Below are 20236 nucleotides of genomic sequence, written 5' to 3'. Positions count from 1 at the left end.
CCATCTCTTAGGGCTGTTACGAAGATTAAGAGGATCATTACATGTAAAGCAGGACAGTGTCTGGTACTGAGAGGTGCCATATAAATCCTTTCAGATTCCCAATTAGGTGTTTCGTTATTTCTGTCCCTCCTACATCAAAACAGCAACAACAGGGTAAACTCTTTGCCAAGAGGGTGCCAACTTCTGAGAAGCTGTAATCCCCACCTGGGTGATTTGTAAGAACTGGAGTTAAACTCCGTAAGACATTCCCTAGCTGCCCTGAGGAAGAGATCTTAACATCACTGCCTATTGATTTTCCTCTCTCTCTTCCCAACTTGTAGAGAATTTATAATATTATCATCAACAACAAACCAGGCTTCCGGGAGCTCATCCTTCATGACTCCCTACTTTTATCTCATCAGTTATGGAAATACATGCAAACGAGGGACTTAAAAAAACACCAGTACAAAACAAATGAATTGTTCCTCAGATGCCAACACACACAGAATTCACAGATGGGCTCCTCTGGACAAAAAACAACGGGGGCTGGTGAGTGGCACTGAGGCCTCTGGAAGATCGGGACACCTCACATCTTCCAGGGTGATGGGTGCCCACTGGGAACTGCACACCGTGGTGACAACGGCTTAGGGCCCAGGGTAATTAATACTGAAGTGTGAGTACTAGATTTCTCTACTTTTTCAAAAATGGACTTTCTTAAAAATGCACGGGAGAGTCTCCTTCTCTGGAAGGTTTGCAGGTGGCCAGATGAACCTGAAGGGCGCCTTGCCAACATATCGGTGTGTTTGGTCACTGGCTCCTGGAGAGAGAGCCAGCAAGGTTGTTATACTGAAAAATCCTCTAGCAGAGACCAGGATGACAGAAGGGATTAAATCCAGTGTTCAGTGGCCACTTCCCTCAGCTTAGGCATGCCCTTCTTTTTTTTTTTTTTTTTTCCGCTCTCCAGTAGGTCTGCGTCTTTATTCCTATCCTACCCCCAGGCTCCTCATGACATCTTTTTCCTTTAAATTCCATATATATGTGTTAGCATACGGTACCTGTCCCCTTGTGTTTGTTGGCATTCTGTATATCTTCTTTGGAGAAATGTCTATTTAGGTCTTCTGCCCATTTTTGGATGGGGTTGTTTGTTTTTTTGTTATTGAGCTGCAGGCATGCCCTTCTTGAAGCACTGCTAGGGGCATATTGATTGTACTCAGGAAACTTAGCAATGGGTCCACTTTTATTTTACTTTACGCCCAAGGGTTTCTCTGAGGATACAGCCAGAAGCCTAATCTTACATCAAAAATGGCAAACAGACTTGAGCTCACATCTGAGCTCTGATCTGTTGACAGTAAGTGTCTCCAGTGCTATGCTGAGAAGGATTTAGACACTTAGGAGGAAAGATACAGATCGATTAGTGATGTCTGGCACTGGTGTGGGAACAGGGAGGAGATATACACGTGTCCAGGTATTTGTCATCCCTGTCACATACTACTTGGCATTATCAATTAATGGGCACAGAGAAGATTCTTCGCAAAATGCTTCTCAAGTGGGCAAATGCTTACTGCACCCCTTCACACAACATGGACATGCAGAGACACTGAACAGAGCAGCTGAGCTCCCAATCTTGCTTTAAGGGATGGTGGTCTCCTGGGAAAGCACAGATTCTTCCTGACCCAGCTCCTTTTTATCTTGTTGAGACATTTGGGTGAGAGAACAGAACTGCTAAGGTCTAGGCAACAGGCTTAGGTTAGGATTAAAATTTTAGTTAAAGGGGTCAGCCCAAGTCATGTCAGCAGCCCCATAAAATGCCAAAGTTCAGGGTAACAGAGGAGTTTATTACTAGGCTATCAGCTCCTGGGAGGCTGAGTCCTGTTCATCTTTGAATCCCTGGCACATAGTAGGTCTTCTACAAAATTACAGAGGAAGGAAATACAGATAGAGGGGGGGAAAAGATGGAGAAAAGAAGGGGGAAAAGGTAGGGGAAAGGAAAAATAACGAGAAGGAAAGGGGACAGGAGAAGGGAAAGGAGGAGAGGAGGGAGGGAAAGAAAGGAACGCTGGTTCAGGAAATGCACTTGGTAGGCAGACTGTATTTTCCAAAAGGAGCTGCAACTATGTCTCCCCTCCCATTACAGTATGATTTTCATACTCACCCACTGAGATATGTGGGTCTGTGTTTTCTCCCCGTGAATCCAGGTAGGCTTATGGCTATAGTGGAAGTGCCCCTAAATGTCTTTCAAGGCTAAGTCATAAAAGGAAATAATGCTTCTGCCTGGGCCTCTTGGGATGCTTGTTCTTGCAACCCAGAGGCCATGCTACGGGGAAGCCCAGGCAGCCGTGGTGAGGACCACATGGAGAGAAACCCTGGCCCCAGCCCCAGCCCCAGCTGAGCTTCCAGCTAACAGCCAGTACCACCACACCAGCTGGGTGAGCACACCATCTTGAAAGTGGATCCTCCAGCTCCAGGCGAGCTATCCTGGCTGATGCCACGTGGAGCAGAGGAGGAAAGCTGTCCCTGCGAACTTCTACCCAAACTGCAGACACACGGGCCAAAGAAATGATTCTTATTGTGCTAAGGCACTAAGAAGTTTTCGCGTGCTTTGTTAACACAATAATAGATCATGGAAATACAACTAACACTCATTTCTTTTTCTGGAAGAGCTACCACATGCTCACCTCTGGCTCCTTCAAATAACCCCCAAGTAGACTGACCCGCTCAGCTGTCTGGACCCCCGCTCTCACCTGATATCAGCGCCTGGGAATTCCTCATGGGGAAGGAACCAGTCATGCCGAAGACGCTGCTATTGAAGATGGTGGAGGTGCCGCTGAGGATCGCCATGCAGACGATGGTGACGGCGAAGAAGCTGTGAGTCCAGGAGGAGGTGTCCACCTTTACCAGCACGGTCATCACCACAAAGATGGCCAGCATGACAGTCAGCGAGGCCAGCACGCGGACATGAATCGGAACCCTAAGGTGAGGATACCAGAAGCGGTTAGAGACCCCCTCGGGCCTCCCATGCCAGGCTGGGCTTGGTGAACATTCTTAAGGGAAGCAGGTGTGCTCAGTGGCTGGGACTGTGCACTCTGGGTCTGAATCCTGCCTTCCTGGCTCACAGTCCTGTGTGGACTTGGATTAGTGACTCTATCATTCCGGTTTCAGCTTCTGCGTCTGTACAAAAGAAAGGAGAATCAATCTACCTGAAGGTGTGGTTGTGAGGATCTCTGGCGGGGAGTGTATAGAGCCAGGCAGCAGTACCCGGCTCAGGGCAAATGTTCTCAAATGCTGCTTCTTTTCATCTTGCTGTGAGGTTCAAGGACAGGAGATGAGGGCTCTTGAGGCGAGACCCCCGTTCCTCCTGCCACGGGGATGAGCTCCCACTGGCTTTGTCTAGTGCTTAAACAGAACAACCTCCCACTGGATTCCTTCCCCCAAAACTTAGCCGTGGCAGGGAGAGAAGGGAGAAGAGAAGAAAATCATCACCATCACTGTCGTCATCAAAGCAAACACTGAGATAGTACTTCATTTGTGCTAGGTGCTCTTCTAAGTGGTTTCTAAATGCTAACTTGTTGAATTCTCACACCAGCTCCACAAAACAGGTATTCTTACCTACCCCACATATACAGATAAGGAAACCGAGGTCACAGAGGCTAAGCAACTTGCCCAAGGTCAGTCAGCTGCTCCCACCTGTGCTCTCAGAACGACACTCTACTGCCTCCCTGGGAATGAAGGGAATATGGGTGGCCCAGAACAGGTGGCCAGGGCAGAGGGAGGCTCCTGTGGTGGGCTCAGTTGTCATGGGCAGCAGCTGATGCCAAGCTAGAGCCAGCTACCCCCATCCAACCCCACTCCTGCATGTAAGCCTTACGCCTCTCCCAGACTCCAATCTGCCCAGACACCGTCCTGCAGGGAGAAGTAGGGAAGCCTAGCTCTCTGTGAAACTGGATTTTTATTGCAGGGAGAGAGAATATCATCTAAAGAGGCTGTTTAAATCATCAGATTAGACTAAGCTTTAAACCAGATTGGATGTTTAGTTAATTTTCCTGCTAACCAGTGGGTGGCGGCTGGGAGAAAATCCAGATTAGTTATATACAAATTTCTTTTGGATAAAAAAAGAAAGACATGAAAGGTAGAAAAAAATATATACATACATAAAGAGGTGTGAAATGATGAGCATGAAAAGCAAGAAAGGATTTTTTCAAGGTGCTTTTGTGGCCCCAGGCTAATCTGAGTTTCCTTCCTATCCTTGGCTGAAGGGAGAGCAGGTGCTGCCTGGGCTGTGTCAGGGGCAGAAGGAAGCCTGAGGAAGTGAAGGGACAGTTCAAGGTTGTGGTGTGAGGAGCTGGGATGAGGACCCAGGTCTGCTGAGCCCCAGCCCATGGCTGTCTTGCTAAGTCGCGTCCTCTCTGGTGTGTTCATTCCACAGATAACACTGGCCAACTACTGTGTGTCCAGCGCTGGGCTGGATGCCCGGGACACAGGACAGGCGAGGGACAGGCATTTTGCTCCAGTGTGCAAAGTGCTCCATCAGCAGGGCCATAGGGCATCCTGGGTACATGTGAGGGGCACGACACCCACTCTGAGCATCTCATAGGTTTTTTGGAGGCGATACCTAAGCTGGAGCGTAAGGTACGTCTGGATGTGAGTGCACATATCTTGTGAGAGAGAGCGTAGCACACTCAGGTAATTAAAATGGACTCTGGCTGCAGGTGACACTGGGAGCAGAGGATACCAGACAGACATGAAGCCCCACCCTGGAGGGCCTGGTCCAACTGATAAGTGCCAAGACTTGCTCCTCAGAGTGGGGCGTGGAGTGGGCACGCAGGCTTTGTCTGCCAGCATCCCTCCCACCAAGAGCACTCCTTCCATGCCAAGTTGTCCTGCGGAGGTGGACGGTCAAACTGTCCACACCAACCCATCCACAAATGAGGGGCACACGACCTGGTCTGGGGTGATCAGGGTGTCCCACCCATACCTCTGGCCACTGGATTGGGTTAGGGGTTAGCATGTGACCTAGGCAGGGCCAGTCAGTCATCGCTGGGACTCAAAGGTAGAAGCTGGGTCTCTGCCAGGACTGTGTCGGGGGCTGCTGGTTCCTATCTGGCCAGCTGCATGGGGAGAGGCCACATCTGAGATGAAGCCAAGTAGGCACACACAGAGCTCAGGGCCGGCGGATGAGAAGGACGTTTATACTCCCCTAGATCCAGCAATGGAGGCAGCCCTGACTTTAATTTCCTAAGGAAAGAATGAGAAAATCCTTTTTGTGTCTCTTTCCTTTGTTACCAAGAGTGCCAACCAACACGTAGAGGCACATCAGGGTTTCCAGTTGGGGAGCGACAGAGAGACTCCAGCCCTGAGCAACGGGTGCCCTGCCCTCCTGCCCTCCCCTCTTACCAGGACGCAGGTTGCAAGTGACAGGTGATTGATTAACACCTCCCAAGAACAGCCTTCAGCCAATGATGGGGAAGCGGGTGGATAAATACCCCAGCTCCCACCCCCTCAGGTGTGTTCCACACTGGCTGCCAGAGTTTTGAGCAGCCGAAGCTCGGTCACCTTCTATGGGAGCTGGCTTGATAAGGCTTCCTTTACTGGCTGCCAGCCCTTCTCAGTCTCCCCCCTTCTCCTATCGTGGCCCCCCAAATAAACTACCTGCACTTGAATCGTTTTTCCAGGGTCTGCTTCTGAGAAACTCCACATCAAGACACATCTTCCCAGGGTCTGCAGGGGACTTGGCCTGGGCAGGAGCTGGTGGGCAGTCAGGTGAGCACCTGGACCCCAGGGGCCCCTGAGTATCTATTTTAAATGCATACCAGGTGCCCTGAAGGCTGGTGGTCAGGCCTTACTCTGATGCTCAGGGTGATGCTACACACTCAACCCTGTCACACAGACCCCCCCCGCCCAACTCTCTCCCAGGAGCTGCAGCTTCCCCACCCACCCCAAAGATAAGAGCCACAGGGGCACAGAGCCTGAGTCCAGAGACAGAAACCCTGCCAACTCTGCCACCAATTCACTGTGTGACCCCAGGCAAATATTCAACCTTTCTGGGCCTCAGTTTCCTTGAAAAAGAAGAGGTGGCACAAGAAAAATTTCAGGTTTCTTCCAGTTTATGCTTCTAAATCTGAAAAAATTCAAGTGGAGAGAAAGGCTGGGGACTAATGCCCCAAAGTTTTAGCAGTTCCTTGGGGCAAGAAGAAGGCGAAGGACAGACTAGGAGACATGAGAAGCGGCACAGGGACAGGGTCCCGTCTCATTCTCACCCCCAGGGCTGGCATAGGGCCTGGCAGGCACCTGGTAAACACCTGCTGGATGCACAGATTGATAACTAAGGGGTCCCAGCAGTGCACGCTGGGCCTCAAGCTCCCCTTCACGCTCTGCTTTTTGACCCCCTCAGCATGGCAGGGAGACAGCTGGAAACAGCAGCAGCGATCCCAGCCAGCTTTGGGAATGGCCTCTGTCTCCAACCACCTCCTCCCAGATGCAACGCAGGAAAGGTCCCCCCCAGGAATGCTGCTGGCACCCCAGAAGCTCTCTGTGCCTGTCAAAACAAGGTTAAGTAGTTGCCTGAACAGGAAAGTTGCTTTGGAGAGAGCCAGGGGACTTCTTACCCAGGCACCCCCAGGGCAGGGAGAGGAGGGCAGAGTGAGAGAGGAGGAGGTAAACACCAAGTGCATCACAAAAGCAACGCAGCTCCCAACTATGCCCCCCGCTCCGCCCCGGGTCACATCCCTGACCTGCACACATCTCCTCCTCGCCAGCTAGCTGCCAGCTGCAGAACCCATTCTCAGCTGGAGCTTCCCTGCAGAGGCTCCAAGCCCTCAGGGGTCTTGCCTGGGGCTATTGTCAATGCTTATAAAACTTTATAAAATGTGCCCGTGCAAGTCCACCCCATATCCACTAGCAGGGGCACACTGCCTTACTCTCTGCTTCTTCCACCTGGACAGCGGCCCAGGGGGTGGTAACACTGTTGGGATTTTAGGGAAAGTCAAGACAAGTGCTGCCCTAGGCTTGGTGGCTCTGCTCTGGCACAGGGGACGTCTGAAGTGACAGCTCCAGCCCTGGGACCCTGGGGCAGGTCACAGTGATATGAGATTCTTGGAGAGGGCTGCCAGATGTACCCAGGCTGCCAGCTTCCCTCCCTTGCTCACGAGGGCTCAGGACCCCAGGGGACTGATTTCTTCATAAGTCTCCAAAATGTAAATCCTCCTCATAAGTATTTATGATGCTACAGATTTAACATAATAAAACACTTGGCGATTATGGATGAGCCGCTTAGATAAAGCCAGGGTTCTCGAGGAGGGGAGAAAAGGGGACATTTCAATCTCGCACATTAAATAGAAAACAGCTTAGCTCCAAACCATCTTCCCACAATCCAGAAACAGACAGAGGCTGGGAGCATTTTCCACACGGCCCTCACCCCTCTCCTGGAGCCGGGAAAGGGCACAGGCAGGCCCTGGCGTGGGCAGGACCCTTCTGGAGGACGCCCTGTAACACTGAGCCCTCAGAGCCAGCTCCCAGCCATGCTCGGGAGGGCAGTGCCCACTGCAGACAGACCCAGACCTTCTTCACCACCTCTTTCCCTCCAGTAGCCTGAAGCCAGGGCAGAAACGGGCTCCCGCTTATAAAGCCTGAGATGCAGCTCTGGCTGCAGGGAGGGGTCCCGCGAAGCTAGAGAACTAGGCGACAGGGGGCCCAGAGGTTCCACGCACAGATGTGGGGGGAGAAGGGTCCCAGTTCAATCCTGCCTCCAACCTCTTGATGGCCACATGACCTTGGGCAGGTCACCTCTGTCAGCCTGTTTGCCCATCTGTAAAACAGGGGAATAAATTTGCTGCTCTTGGCCACTGCAGATTAAAGCAGAGAATGCCTCCGAGGGCTCTGAGTGCTGGGAATGCTAACTGCGATGATCAGAGGTTATTCGCCCAGGGCCCTGAGGCTGGGCCTTCCCGGCTGCCGCTGATCCCCGGTCCCGGCTGGCTTCTGGCCTGCTGGACCTCACGACCACAGAGGGGGCAGTGCCAGGTAAGACACCAGCTCAGGCCAGCCCTTCCTGGCACTGTGGTCCTGCGCACATCTCCTGACCTCCACTTTGGACAGAGGATCATGATAGGGGCCTGGAAAGGAGACAGGGCGGTGAGAGGCCCACCGCCATGGCTCCGTCACCTCTTCCTTGTCGTCCTCTTCTTGCATGCCCTTCCTTTCCTCATACCTTCTCTTCTGGGTCACTGCCAGGGACCCAGCTCTACCCTGCTCATAACTCCATCCCCTGCCTCCTTCTGGGCGTGATCTCTGGAGGCTGCGTTCCTCCTGCCAGGACACTGACCGTAGCCCCGTGTGCCAGGGACAGGCAAGAGCAGGCAGGTTAGGGGCCAGCTGGCTTTCGGCCCCCAGGCCGTCTCAGACCATCCTCCCTCTTGCTCGTCCAGCCTTCACTTTGGTTTTAAGAGGCGTGCAAAATTCTTTGACATTCCTTCCATTGAAAGGTGCGGTCCCTGGTCCCTTAAAACTGAGTGGGCAGAAGGGACAGTATGTGACTGCAGAGACTAGGTTACCAAAACCATGCAGCGTCTGCCTTGCTCTCTTGGGGCGCCTGCTCTTCAGCCACAACATGAAAAGTCCTGCTACCTGCGAGAGACCGAGGGGAGGGACAGAGACAGACGGAGAGAGAGGTGCCCCGCGGAGGCCCCAGCTGCCTACAGCCACATGAGAGAGGGCCAACCAGAGCTGCCAGGTGAGCCTGCTGACTCCCAGAACCATGAGAGACAGTGGTAGTGTTTTTAGCCACCATGCTCTGGGATCATTTTTCTGCAACAACAGATCATTGGAATAACCCCACAACGTAATATGTTTGGAAAGACTGGTCTATTCAGGCTTAGCACACCTGAGGCACATGCGCTGCCCTCTCTCCTCCTGGACTCAGAACAGACATCAATAATCAATCACAGCACACTCCCTGAGGTCAGACCTGCCGCAGAATCCTGTTCAAGCAGAGATCCAGGTAGTCACTACAAACTGAGCAGAGTTGGGTAAAACAGGTTTGCCACCAGCGACCTAAGGTTGCAGTAGGCCGTGCCCAAGAGATGCCCAAGTTTCTGAATCACAACGTAGCTACCTTTATCAGCTAATGATAGCTTAGGGGAAATGCAGGCAAAGTAGCTCAGGCTGTTACCCCTGTAAACCTAAATGGAGAACGGATGGCACCAGTCACCCAGTGGGGTGAAAGGGCCACAGGCTATCTCCTAAATCATTCCTTCTTCCACAGTGCATCCCACCCTTCATAAGTGCTGTGTCAGAAGTCGCCCACTGACCTCCCCCATAGGCGGTCGACTCATGAGCTGCTGTTACCAGCTTGGCACTGAGCACTGAGTGACCCGTTCCCATATAGTGAGAGCCAGGGTGGTGGGGTGCCAGCCTCTTAACTTCTAGCTCTGATGTTTTTTTTCTTTTTTTTGACTGCTCCACGTGGCACGTGGGATCTTAGTTCCCTGACAGACCGGGGATCGAATCCGTGGCCCCTGCGTTGGAAGCACAGAGTCCTAACCATTGGACCACCAGGGAAGTCCCCAGGCTCTTAACTTTCGATGGCTCTCAGAAAGGCTTGGAAGACCAGCCTCCACAAACCTTGCTCCCCGGGCCCCACCCACCATCTGTGGTGTCCCTGCGGCCCAGGCAGCTGTTGACAGTCAGCTCTGACCCCATGTGGCAGCGTGTGGCTCCCTGACCGGGCATTCCATAGGCAGGGCCCCAGGTAACCGATCTGACTCTCAGTCTTCATGGAGGTGTCTGAACTGCCTGCTTCCTACTTTAGTGGACACACGTAAGCCAGCAGAAGAGAAGCAACTGTGGACCAAAGGGGAGTGGATGAGGCTGGAGGTGAAGGTCAGGGGCCTCGGAGAGGGAGGAAAGTGGCCTACCTGTTGACAAGCAGGAAATTCACCAGGAGGCACAGCACGGAGGGTACAGTGGAGGCAACGGCCAGGTAGCTCTCAAAGTAGTTCTGCAATCACAGAAGTGAGGAGTCCGCTGAGGTCACTCAGGATGGAGGGGAGGGGCCCCACCTGAGAGCATGGACAGGGCCCCTCTTGGTGGGTCTTCTCCTCACTGTCTTTAGACACCTACGAGTGATGGGTAAGTCCACCCCGAGATGGCATGCTCTTGCCCCATCTCTAACCTAAGACCACTCACTCGGTCACACAACAGATACCATCAATGAGCTATGCTAAGTGCTGGGGACATAAGGAAGGGTAGGACTTTGTCCCTGCACTAACGCTCTGCAGCCCATGCTCCCATCCATCCTACCTGTTCCACTCACGTCTGAGGCAATGGAGACAGGACTTGTATGTACGTATGTTTAAAGAAAAATTTTATCCCATCAGTCATCTTAGCCCATTGTCAAATTTCAGAGATATCCAGATGGGTTTTGTTATGACTCATCCCCATTCTCACATTCTCGCAACCAAGTGAGGCCTGTTAGAAATACATGGGGCCCTGATCCTTGCAGAGAAACTCTGTTCCGACTCTGGATTTGCTCCTTCAATAGAGCTGCTACCCAAGGTCAAAGCCACTTTGGGAAGTGGCTCTTAGTCTGGCCAAGATGAGGAAAAAGGGCATTTTCCTGGAAGTAGCTCGACAGTATTATAGACAAAGAGTGCATGAGACCACAGAAAAGACGAAGATTCCTGATTATAATGTGCTGCAACTTTCAGCTGAGGAAGCTGAGTGGCAACTTTATGCATTTTTCAAAGCTCAGGGAATTGTCCACTCACTAGGGTAGATTTTACTGAGTGTACCTCATCCCTCAATATACGTGTCAAACAAAAAGCCAAAACACTGGAAAGGCTGACACATCTTGGCTTTGGTCCTTTTATGTCAAACCATGAATCCCAGGTCAGTCATGACAATGGGTTCTAAGCAGTGAAAACAGCTTCCATGTATTAAGCATACCGTGTGCAAGTACAAGGGCTTTATACGAATGATATTCTTTACCCTAAAAAATAAAAGAGCTGTGAGTACTCTGGAAAGTTTACAAAATTGAACTTAACTGGGGAACTATTTTGAGTACAAATGTGCCAAGTACCAAGAACAATGTGTGCAAAAATCTTGCCGATGTGCAAACAGCTCGGGCAATTGTAGGATCTCTGCAGAGTTTAAGACATGCTTCTTCCCTGTTAAGAACGGGGTGTCCTATTGGGAGTGTAAGATAGAGTGTGAGGTTTTTTAATGTCTCAAAACACCGCAGGAAGAGCTGTCAGAATTCTGTGGGGGATTGTTGTCAAATCAGTGGTAGGAGCAGTGAGTTCTAAGGGAGTTCTGGGTAGGGAAGTAGGACGAGGGGGCTGAGACCTGGAGAGAATGGCAATGAATATGGTTTGGGGAAAAGATCCCAGAGGAGGTGGGATTTGCGTCAGACCTTAACAGGGAGGGTAAGATCTTTCCTTTCTGGGAGAGTCTGACTGCAATGTGGAGGCCAAGAAAGAAAGATGTCATAATGGGCCACTTCTAGTCTGAAGCACAGACCGTTTCCACAGTCTGTTTTTAAGGCTGCAGAGTGCTTTGTGGTCTCTGATATCCACACCCTGAATATAAGATTGTGATGGCCTTGCAATTAAAATGATAATCACAGCTACTGTGGTCCATCAACCATGAGCCTTAGAAATAGCCTTCCTCCTTTGAGGGGCCACTGCATTGTCCTAGCCTGATGGGTTCAGTGGAGCCTGGACTGGTCCGAGGCACTCAGTCAATTACTCCTTGACATAGTGGCTGGACGTAGGTGAGGCCAGGCAGGTGATGGGCGACTGGAAGCAAAGGAAAAGGGCCCCAAGGAAGAGACAGCTGCAGGTGGGGGCCAGGACTGCCGCAAATCTGAGTTCCTCATGACAGCCTTCCTTCAGTGGCTGTTCATTTTGTGGCAACTCTATAAACGGTCATCACGTGGGATGCAGAAGCTCTGTCTTTGTTTTTTCAAGCAGGCTCAGGTTACTTGAACATTTTAGGAATAGGGATTTTCTAGGTAATTGAATGTTCTGGTTTGTTGATATTTAAGCAGAAGTTCCTTTTAATGTTGGAAAAGCTTTTTAAATATTGACAACTGGGTAAGGCTAGGACCCCCCCTTTCTGTTGATTGAGCCCATTTCTCTGCTTTACAAAGGGCATGTGGTTGGGGGGCAGGGTGGGGCGCAGAGGCAGGGGAAGAATGGACTTGACCCTGGGTCATCTTTCTACTGGTTCAGATCCGGGAGCTGTGGTTAGTGACACAGGTGGACTCAGCACATACCACAGAGCTTTTTTTTTTTAAACTTAATTCCTGATACAAACATGTGGTGGTTTTTACTTATTTGCTGCTTTTGCTTATAAGCAGAGTTCTAGCAAAATGAGGTGTGGTGGGCAGGCTCTTAGGGTGGCCCCCATGATCCCAGCCTCCTGTGTTCATGCCCTTGTATCATCCCCTCTGCTGAGTGTGGCTGGGACCTGCCTGGACTTGCTTCTAACTGACAGAACATGGCAAAGGTGATGGGTATACACAATTATGTGGATGGGATTATGTTACATGAGATGGTGGTACCCATCTTGCTGGACTCTTTTTTTCCTCCCTTGATGGCTTGGAGAAGGCAGGGGGCCAGGCTAAGGAAACCCACGTGGCAACGACTGCAGGTGACCCCTAGTCGCTGAGAGTGGTTTCTGGCCAATACCCAGCAAGAAACTGAAGCTCTCAGTCCTACAACCACAAGGAACTGAGTTCTGCCAACAACCCAAGTAAGCCTGGAAGTGATCCTTCTCCAGCTGAGCCTCCAGTGAGACTGCAGCCTTGGCTAACCCCTTACTGCAGCCAGTGAGACCCTGAGCAGAAGCCTGGGTTAGGCTGTACCCAGACTCCTGGCCTACAGATACTGTGAGATAACAAACGTGTGTTGTTGTAAGCTGCTAAGTTGGTGGTATTCTGTTCTGCAGCAGTAGATTCCTATTTAGTGAGGGTTTGGGATAGCTGAGTTCCTAGTAATGGGTTTTTTCTGAATATCGCAGCCTTCCTGTTGCAATTTAAATTCAGTTCCTTGATGAAGGCAGAGAGAGCTGACCATGATTTTATTCAACTTCTTGCCAGACATGAGGACCGACGTGCCTGCCCACGAGGGGAAGGAAGGTTATGCTTGCCGACCACATCAGTCCCCCTAGCCTTTCCTCTCCAAATCCTTGGCTAAAATTAGGATCATTTTTGCAAGCAGCATGCAGTGATTTCAAGAAACTGGACTTAGTTTACGTGCCACCCCAGATCTGCTCACCTCACCCGCCCCTTAGGCCATTTGCCTTGCTACTTGGTCCCACGTGGTCATAAAGCCACTGCCGCCACCAGCAGGGGGGCCAGCTGCCAAGGAGAGACCCCTGAGCCTGCGTACTGCTTGGGCTGTGCTCGCAGAGGCTCCTGCTCCCTGGGTGGCTCTGGGAGGGGCCGGGTGACCCTCTCTGAAGGGTGGGGGAGGCAAAGCCCCACCCACAAGGTAGGCTTCAACCGTTGAGAGGAGACGGGAAGGAGACTAGAGACACATTGCTTGTCTTTCCTTCCTCACCCCCCTCCACCACGTGTTCTAAAATGTGGTGGCTCCACGTGGCTCCTCAGGAGACATCCCGTGTGCCTGAGCAAGCAGCTGTGTTTAGTTGCAAAGCTGTGGCCAGCACAGTGATACCACAGCCTCTATCTGTTCTCTTCCATCCCTGCCTCACTTCCCTTTCCCTCACTCTTACTTCCCTAGGACTGCACTCCCCACGGAGTATCGCAGGTAAGGTGCTGCCCCAGGCTCCTTTCTAAAAACAGCCAACAGCAAAGGCCCTACGTTCAACTCTCCATCCCACACATTGCAGACGTGCAGCTGGTACTCACTTCCTGGGTTCGTCTCATTTGCTTCCAAGGCCTGTTGAGGTTACCTTCTCCCAGTTTACTCAAGGAAATGTGAAGACGTCGGAATACTGGTTCAAACGCATCGCAGTCAGAATGGTAACAGTGCTGCCCCCTCTGAAGAAATCTGAAATCTCCATCCCACAGGGTGATTTTACGTAATGCAATGTTTGGGGATAATTCACACCATGGTTCACCTCCACTTGGGACCGATTCCTGAGAGTTCCCTCAGAAGGCTCTGTTGTTATTTACCCCACCAGGCACCCTGCAACAAGTCTGCAGCCTCTACCTCCAGAGGTAAACCCAAGGACACCAAGGACTCCGGTCTCGGAGGAGTGGAGGAGGGCAGTGGCACTGGGCCCCCTCCTGTGACAGTGGAGGCTGTGCTGTACACAACCCCAGGGGGACCAGTCACGTGGACGGCGACATGCATGGAGCTCCGCAGAGCGGTGCAGCACGGCAGCCCTGCTTACACAGCTCATGGGGGTCAGTTTGGGCCTGACATGATTGCAGGTGGGAGACCGTATCTGATTCAGGAAGAAGGCAGGGCTGGAAGGTGGGTGGGTGTAGCAGGGCAGGACTTTATGAGATGATGAAAGGTCCCCAAGCAGGTCTGCCTGCCCCAGGAGGTGGGAGACCCAGAGGATGGTAATCCCACAGCCCTCAGCCTGGCTGAGTGGCCACTGTCCATCCACATCAGCATCCCTTCCTGTTCTACCCACTCCTCTGTTCACTGTGTGCCCAACATCGTGCTGGTGGTTTGGCGTATAAAATAGACAGGAAAGGGTGCCTGATGCCCTTAGGCAGCACTAGTCTGGTGCAATCCTACAGCTGTAGAACAATAGATACAAGGGAGGGGAGGGGAGGGAAGGAGGGAGTTTGGGGGGGTGGGGGAGGGCTTCCCATAGGAGGCCATCTTGGACTGTAGCCTGAAAGATTGGGGGAAGTTTGCCAGACAGATATGGGGAGGTGTTGCTGGTGGAGAGAGAAATGGCATTCCAAGAGGCGGGAAGAGCACATGCAAAGGCAGGGATGGATGCTTCTTTGCCACTCAGGACTCTAACCCCAGCTCATTTGTCGGAACAGACCACCCTGAGGCTTTCCTCAGCACCCACAGGAATCTACTGCACTGAGACAGAAAGGCACCCTGTGATCCATTCAATCCAAACACAGGGCAGAGAGGCAGGAATGTAGCCCCAGCACCTGCCCCTGCCCCTCGGGGTGCTGAGGAGAGAGCGCGGCCCCACCATTCGGAATTCTCCAACTCAATGTGAGGTGAGCCCGGCTCTGAGGAACAAAGAGGGAAACTTCTGCTCCTTGAATGTCTAGTCTAATCCCCCTGCCCTCCAGTATCTCCCCTGCACTCTGCAATTACCTAGGGCTCGGCATCTGACAAAGGTAACATCAAAGGTCCTCTTCGGCACTTGCCAGGTAATCCAATGGACACGGAAGCCCTGCACAGTACCAGGTTATTGACATTTGAACAAAACTGCTCACATGTGGCCTGCACAGACCCCAGTCCATTTGCTCTTAACTCAGCGCGTAAGAGCAAGTCAGAACTGGGATTGCTCCCATTTCACAGACAAGAAGCTTGACGTTAACAGAGGTGGATGAAATGCACAGAGGTGCACACCTGGAGAGTGCTGGTGGCAGGATTTTCTGATGCAGGGCAGGGGTGGGATGGGGAGATCGTTATCATCGCTCCACAAACGTAAGAGCCGCTGTAGCTGAGGCCGCCTGCCTCACAGTCACACAAACCCAAACACCATCACTGGGATTACAGCATGTCACTGGCTGCCCCAGAGGCCGGGACTGGCAGCCCACATGCCTTCCCAGCAGTGAGCTGGGACCAGCCCGCGGGATCAAAGGGTCCATCAGGGTGGCGTCTTCCCTCTGCCCCAGCCAGAAATGATGGGGCTTGAGTTCTCGCCTCTGCCCGTTAACTCTCTCTTTTCCTTAAACCGCACCGTCCATTCCCTTGTGCATTTCCTCAGGCCTGTAGATCGGAGTAGCAGTAAAAATCACACACAAAAAAATAAAGATTGAGAGAAAAGCCCTCACTCCTGTCAGCCACCGAAATGGATGGACACGGTCTGCTGATAAGCACACGCCATGTGAAGGAGGACATTGTAGTTGGGAAGCACTGGGCAGGCTTCCAGCTTCTCTCCTGACCATGCAAACCCCAGCAGAACGCCCCAGGACGGGTGGGGGCGGGGATCAAAACCCAGAGAGTGGACAGAGCCCGCCCGGGGGCGCTAGGTGCCAGCGGCCCCCAGGCGGCAGGTTGGTGCGGAGCAGCCCTGTGGCTGCGACACAGGGCATTGATCCACTTGCAGCGGAGAGGAAGGAACCATTTCCGTCCGTGACCCTCTAGCCTAGCTTGTGAACACCAGGAAGGGGGAGAGATGCTCTTCAAACACAATCTAAAAACCCAGCAGAGCCAGCTGGCCAGATGCGAGGTGCATTTTACGTCGGGGAGCATTTCCTCTCCCCCACGCTGAGAGCCTCCGTGCTAAGCACCTCTTCTGGAAGAATTTAATTCTGAGCTCAGAGTCCAGGGAAGGAGGTTTCTTCAGGCAGGAAGGCCCCGAAATGAGCCCGTTTATCTCTGGCAGGCCCCGGGTAAGCTTCCTCTGCCCCGAATGCCATTTGCGCACTTTGAAATAAGTGCAGCAAATTAGTCACGAGCCGCGGCCACCTAGCTTGGGGCCGGCTGCCCAGCGGCTTCTGAGAGGCAGCTTTGCGTGGCCCCCACCTCAAGAGCACAGCGGAGGCAGCTGGGCTCCTGCGGGGCGAGAAAAAGCGATTCAAGCCTGGGGAGTGGCAGCTCGAGGCAGCAAAGCGTTACCTGGATCACAGGAGCATGAAATTAGCAGCAGCGAGCAGGCTGGAGCCAAGACTAGCTTTTGCCATTGCAAACTTGCTGCCTTCGGACAGCCCAGAGCTGAGTTCTGTGCCTGGGATGCTGCAGGGGAAGCGCCTCCACCCTGGCACTGGTCACAGTCACTCCTGGGCAGGCCAAGCAGTGAGCAGAGGGCCGGTGTCCCTGCGAGGGGTGCAGGTGGCGTCCTGTCTGTGGCTTCTAAGGCCCCCTGTTTGGGGCACCGGCCTCAGAAAACTAAGGGGTTTGTGGCTGGGGGCCTGGATGAGCAGGGAGGGGCAATGCCTGTTCCAGGGCTCAGAGAGTTGAGGGAAACAGGAGCTCAGATCCACCGAGGTGTGACGGGGTAGCCAAGGGCCCAAGGGCACAGCAAAGCTGGGGTCAGAGCCAGACAGGAAAAGCCCGGAAAGATGACCCAGCCACTCCAAGGAGAGAAGGCCCCATGAGACCTTTGCATGCTGTTCTAACATCAGCCCTGATGCTTGGCCTGAGCATGGACTCTCAGGCCTTCTCCAGGCCCAGGCTCCCCGGGGCCACTGTAAATCTTGCTCTTCAGTAGCTTGGAAGCCCTCCTCAGCCTGTGATCTCCTTTCACACCTCCTTTGGAACTCCTGCCAGAGGATAAGCAAAGTTCCTGAGGTTTTCTGGAATGAGCTCCCCTGACCTCCCTCCCCTCTGTGTAAAGCTTTCCAGGGCAAGAAGGTGCTCTTCCTCCACCACAAATCCTCACCTTCCCCACCCGCATTTCCTCTCTCTCTCCCTCACTGCTGCTCCCTCCTACTCTTCTGCCTAAGCGGCTCACTCAGGTCTCCCTTGGGCTAAGAAAAAAACCTCTTTGACTTCACAGTCTTTGGTCACCAGGCCCGTCCATCCTTTCACTCCAAACTCCCTAAAAATGCAGCCTCTGCCCTCACTGTGAACGCCTTACCCGCTCCTGGGTGGCTCCGGGGAAAGACTCCTTCAAGGGGTCCTCTTTGCAGCCAACCCATAACCACCGCCTGGTCTGAGCCCTCAGGCTCCTGTCACCACATGCCACCCACTATAATGGGCTGAACTGTGTCCCCCCCAAATTCACGTCAACACAGAATCTCAAATGCGGCCTGATTTGGAAATAGGGTCTTTGCGGATATAATTAGTTAAGACAAGGTCACACTGGATCAGAGTGAGCCCTAAATCCAAGGACCAGTGTCCTTCCAAGAAGGAGAGGGCACAGAGACAGACACACAGGAAGGGCGCCCAGTGAACGCAGAGGCCGAGACTGGAGTAGTGCTGCCGCAGGCCAAGGGAAGCCAAGGCTCGCTGGGAGCCCCTGGAACCTGGAGGAGGCAAGATTCTTCCCAGAGTCTTTGTAGGGGGTAGAGAGGGAGCACGGTCCTGCTGGAGCCTTGCTTTTGGACTTCTAGCCTCCAGAACTGTGAGAATAAAATTTCTGCTGCTCTACACCACGTGGGTTGTGGTAGCTTGTTAATGGAGCAGCCACGGGAAACCGCTGCACCTTCCCTCCAGCGCCCCCTCCTGGACTCACGGGCCACCTCCAGGCCCCCTCCTCGGCGGCTCAGTCCCCTGTGCTCTCTGCTATCGGAGGGGCCTCATTAGCTCCCTCCTTCCTGTGCTACAGCCCTGCCCTGGGAGTTCATCCCCCGGCTCTGACGGCAACCCACGCCTGCCTGCCTCACTCCCTGACTCCAGAACGCTTTCCGCTGCCGGCGGGCCATCCGCCTGGGTGGCCTGCTGAGCCCAAGCTCCAAGCTCCCAGCTCCCAAATCAGAAGCCTTCAAGAGAACCCCCACGACCCGAGGCCGCATGGTTCCTCCCTCCTTTTCTCAGTGTCCTCCCTTCAAAGTTTCCTCGGTTTCCCTTTCACCCTCACCCCAGCTCCATGATTTGCCGCCACCCTCCCCCACCGCGTCCCCATCACCTGACTGCAGCTCACGTCCACTCCCCCGGGTCCCAGCTCTCCCCTCGCCTTTGCTCAGCTCCCTCCTCCGCCCACAGCCCCTCACCCACAGGCCAAGCCCATTTGTCCTGTGCTTGTCTGCCTCGAAGGGCCCAGCAGCGACACCCCCTCCGCCAGTAGCCTGGCCTCCTGGCCCCTCCTTGGAGCTCCTCATGCACTGTCCCCTCTCTTTTGGCCCTTTCTCAAGCTCCAGTTTGGTTAACTGATGGGGCACGTGGGGGTGAGGGAGGCTAACGGGTGCTCCCATGTAGCAGGCTGAAGAAGGGTGTTTATTCCAGACGGTACTAGGGAGCTATGGAAGGCCTCTGAGCAGCAAAACCATATGACCAGTGCCAGGTCTAGCAGGTCACCTGGCAGGAGGGGATGGGATGAACGGAAGGGGAGGAGCGGGTGGCAGGGGCTATGCATTTATCCACTCATTCATTCATTCAAGAAATGTTAAAGGTAGTCGATCCCCAAAGCTCACTCACTTACTCAACAAGTAATGCCCGAGCCCCTGCTATCTGCCCAACGTGTGCTGGAGCTGGGGTGCTCTAGTGAGGGAGGCAAAAAATGAGGCAGCAACAAGTTTTAAAAAAAGACTTTAAAAAAAGTTATAACAAATGGGATAAAAAGGAAAACCAAATAAGGGGGTAAAATAGAGCCTCGTGGGGGATTGATGTTAGAGAGGGTAGTGAGATGGTAATGTGTGAACAGAGACCCAAGGATAAGCTGTGTGACGGGTGAGGAGAAAAGCTTTCTGGACAGAGCGAACAGCAGACAGCTGGCTCTGCGGCATGAAGGAGCTTGGTGTGTTCAAGCAACTGAAAAACCAGGGTGATTTTGGAATCCTGGGAGTGAGGGAGAGAGGAGGGGACCAGGCTGGGGGCATGGGCAGGGCCTGGGTGTCCAGGCTGAGGTTGGAGTTTGGATGTGGGATTCTAAACAGCTGAGAAACGTGGTACCAGCACCCATTCACTAAGCCCCCACCACACGGTGCCGTTCCGCGTGTTCATCACGTCTTTGCTCCCTCTATGTTGCAGGGGAGGACGCTGAGGCTCAGAGAGGTCGGGTACTTGCCCAAAGTCACATAGCTCAGACCCAGTCCTCTGTCCCCTTACTTGGCGCAGTGGACAGCTTCTCTGTTTTGTCTTCAAGACCGCTTCTGCAGCCTCCATGGAGAATCAACTGAAGGGGGCGCCCTGGGGGCCAGCGAGGCTGAGACCGTGGAGGGGAGAACTGGAGGGATTGAGACGTTTCAGAGGTAGAATTGACAAGCCTTGCTGATGGGTTGAAGGTGGGGGTGGAAAGACAGAGGGAAATAAAGGTAACGCCTCAGTTTCGGGCTTGAGCAACTCGACTGGGCAGGGGCAGGGAAGGAAGTCTGCCCCGGTGTAGTCTGAGCGTGCAGGTAAAGTAATGACCCCACAGTGAGATTCCACCCCCCTGAATATGGGGCCACGGCGTCTAATCCTGGGACGACGGTCTTCCTCCCATGCCCCTCCCTGCCAGCAGTCCAGCCCTGACACGTGACTGGCCCTCTGCGAATGCTTATTGA

At 53.1% G+C, this 20236-nt stretch overlaps 1 protein-coding gene across 5 annotated transcripts in view; it reads right to left on the bottom strand.

Annotated features, from left to right (window-relative positions):
* SLC29A3 (solute carrier family 29 member 3) overlaps positions 1–20236 on the bottom strand; it is a 60849-nt gene that overhangs the window by 25786 nt on the left and 14827 nt on the right. For all 5 annotated transcript variants that reach the window (XR_003002516.1, XR_003002515.1, XR_003002514.1 and 2 more), the window contains 2 exons: positions 9888–9970; positions 2721–2947 (listed from right to left, as the gene is read on the bottom strand). Coding sequence is in view for 2 of the 5 variants with exons in the window: in XM_024739762.1 (XP_024595530.1) it covers positions 2721–2947; positions 9888–9970 (310 nt within the window). In the remaining 3 variants the exon portion in view is untranslated. The remainder of the gene's footprint in view (positions 1–2720; positions 2948–9887; positions 9971–20236) is intronic.

Source organism: Neophocaena asiaeorientalis, unplaced genomic scaffold (assembly GCF_003031525.2).
Source record: "Neophocaena asiaeorientalis asiaeorientalis breed wild unplaced genomic scaffold, Neophocaena_asiaeorientalis_V1.1 scaffold501, whole genome shotgun sequence".
Taxonomy (NCBI): domain Eukaryota; kingdom Metazoa; phylum Chordata; class Mammalia; order Artiodactyla; family Phocoenidae; genus Neophocaena; species Neophocaena asiaeorientalis.
The sequence above is the reverse complement of the archived record's forward strand: the minus strand, read 5'-3'. Positions and strand labels throughout refer to the sequence as shown.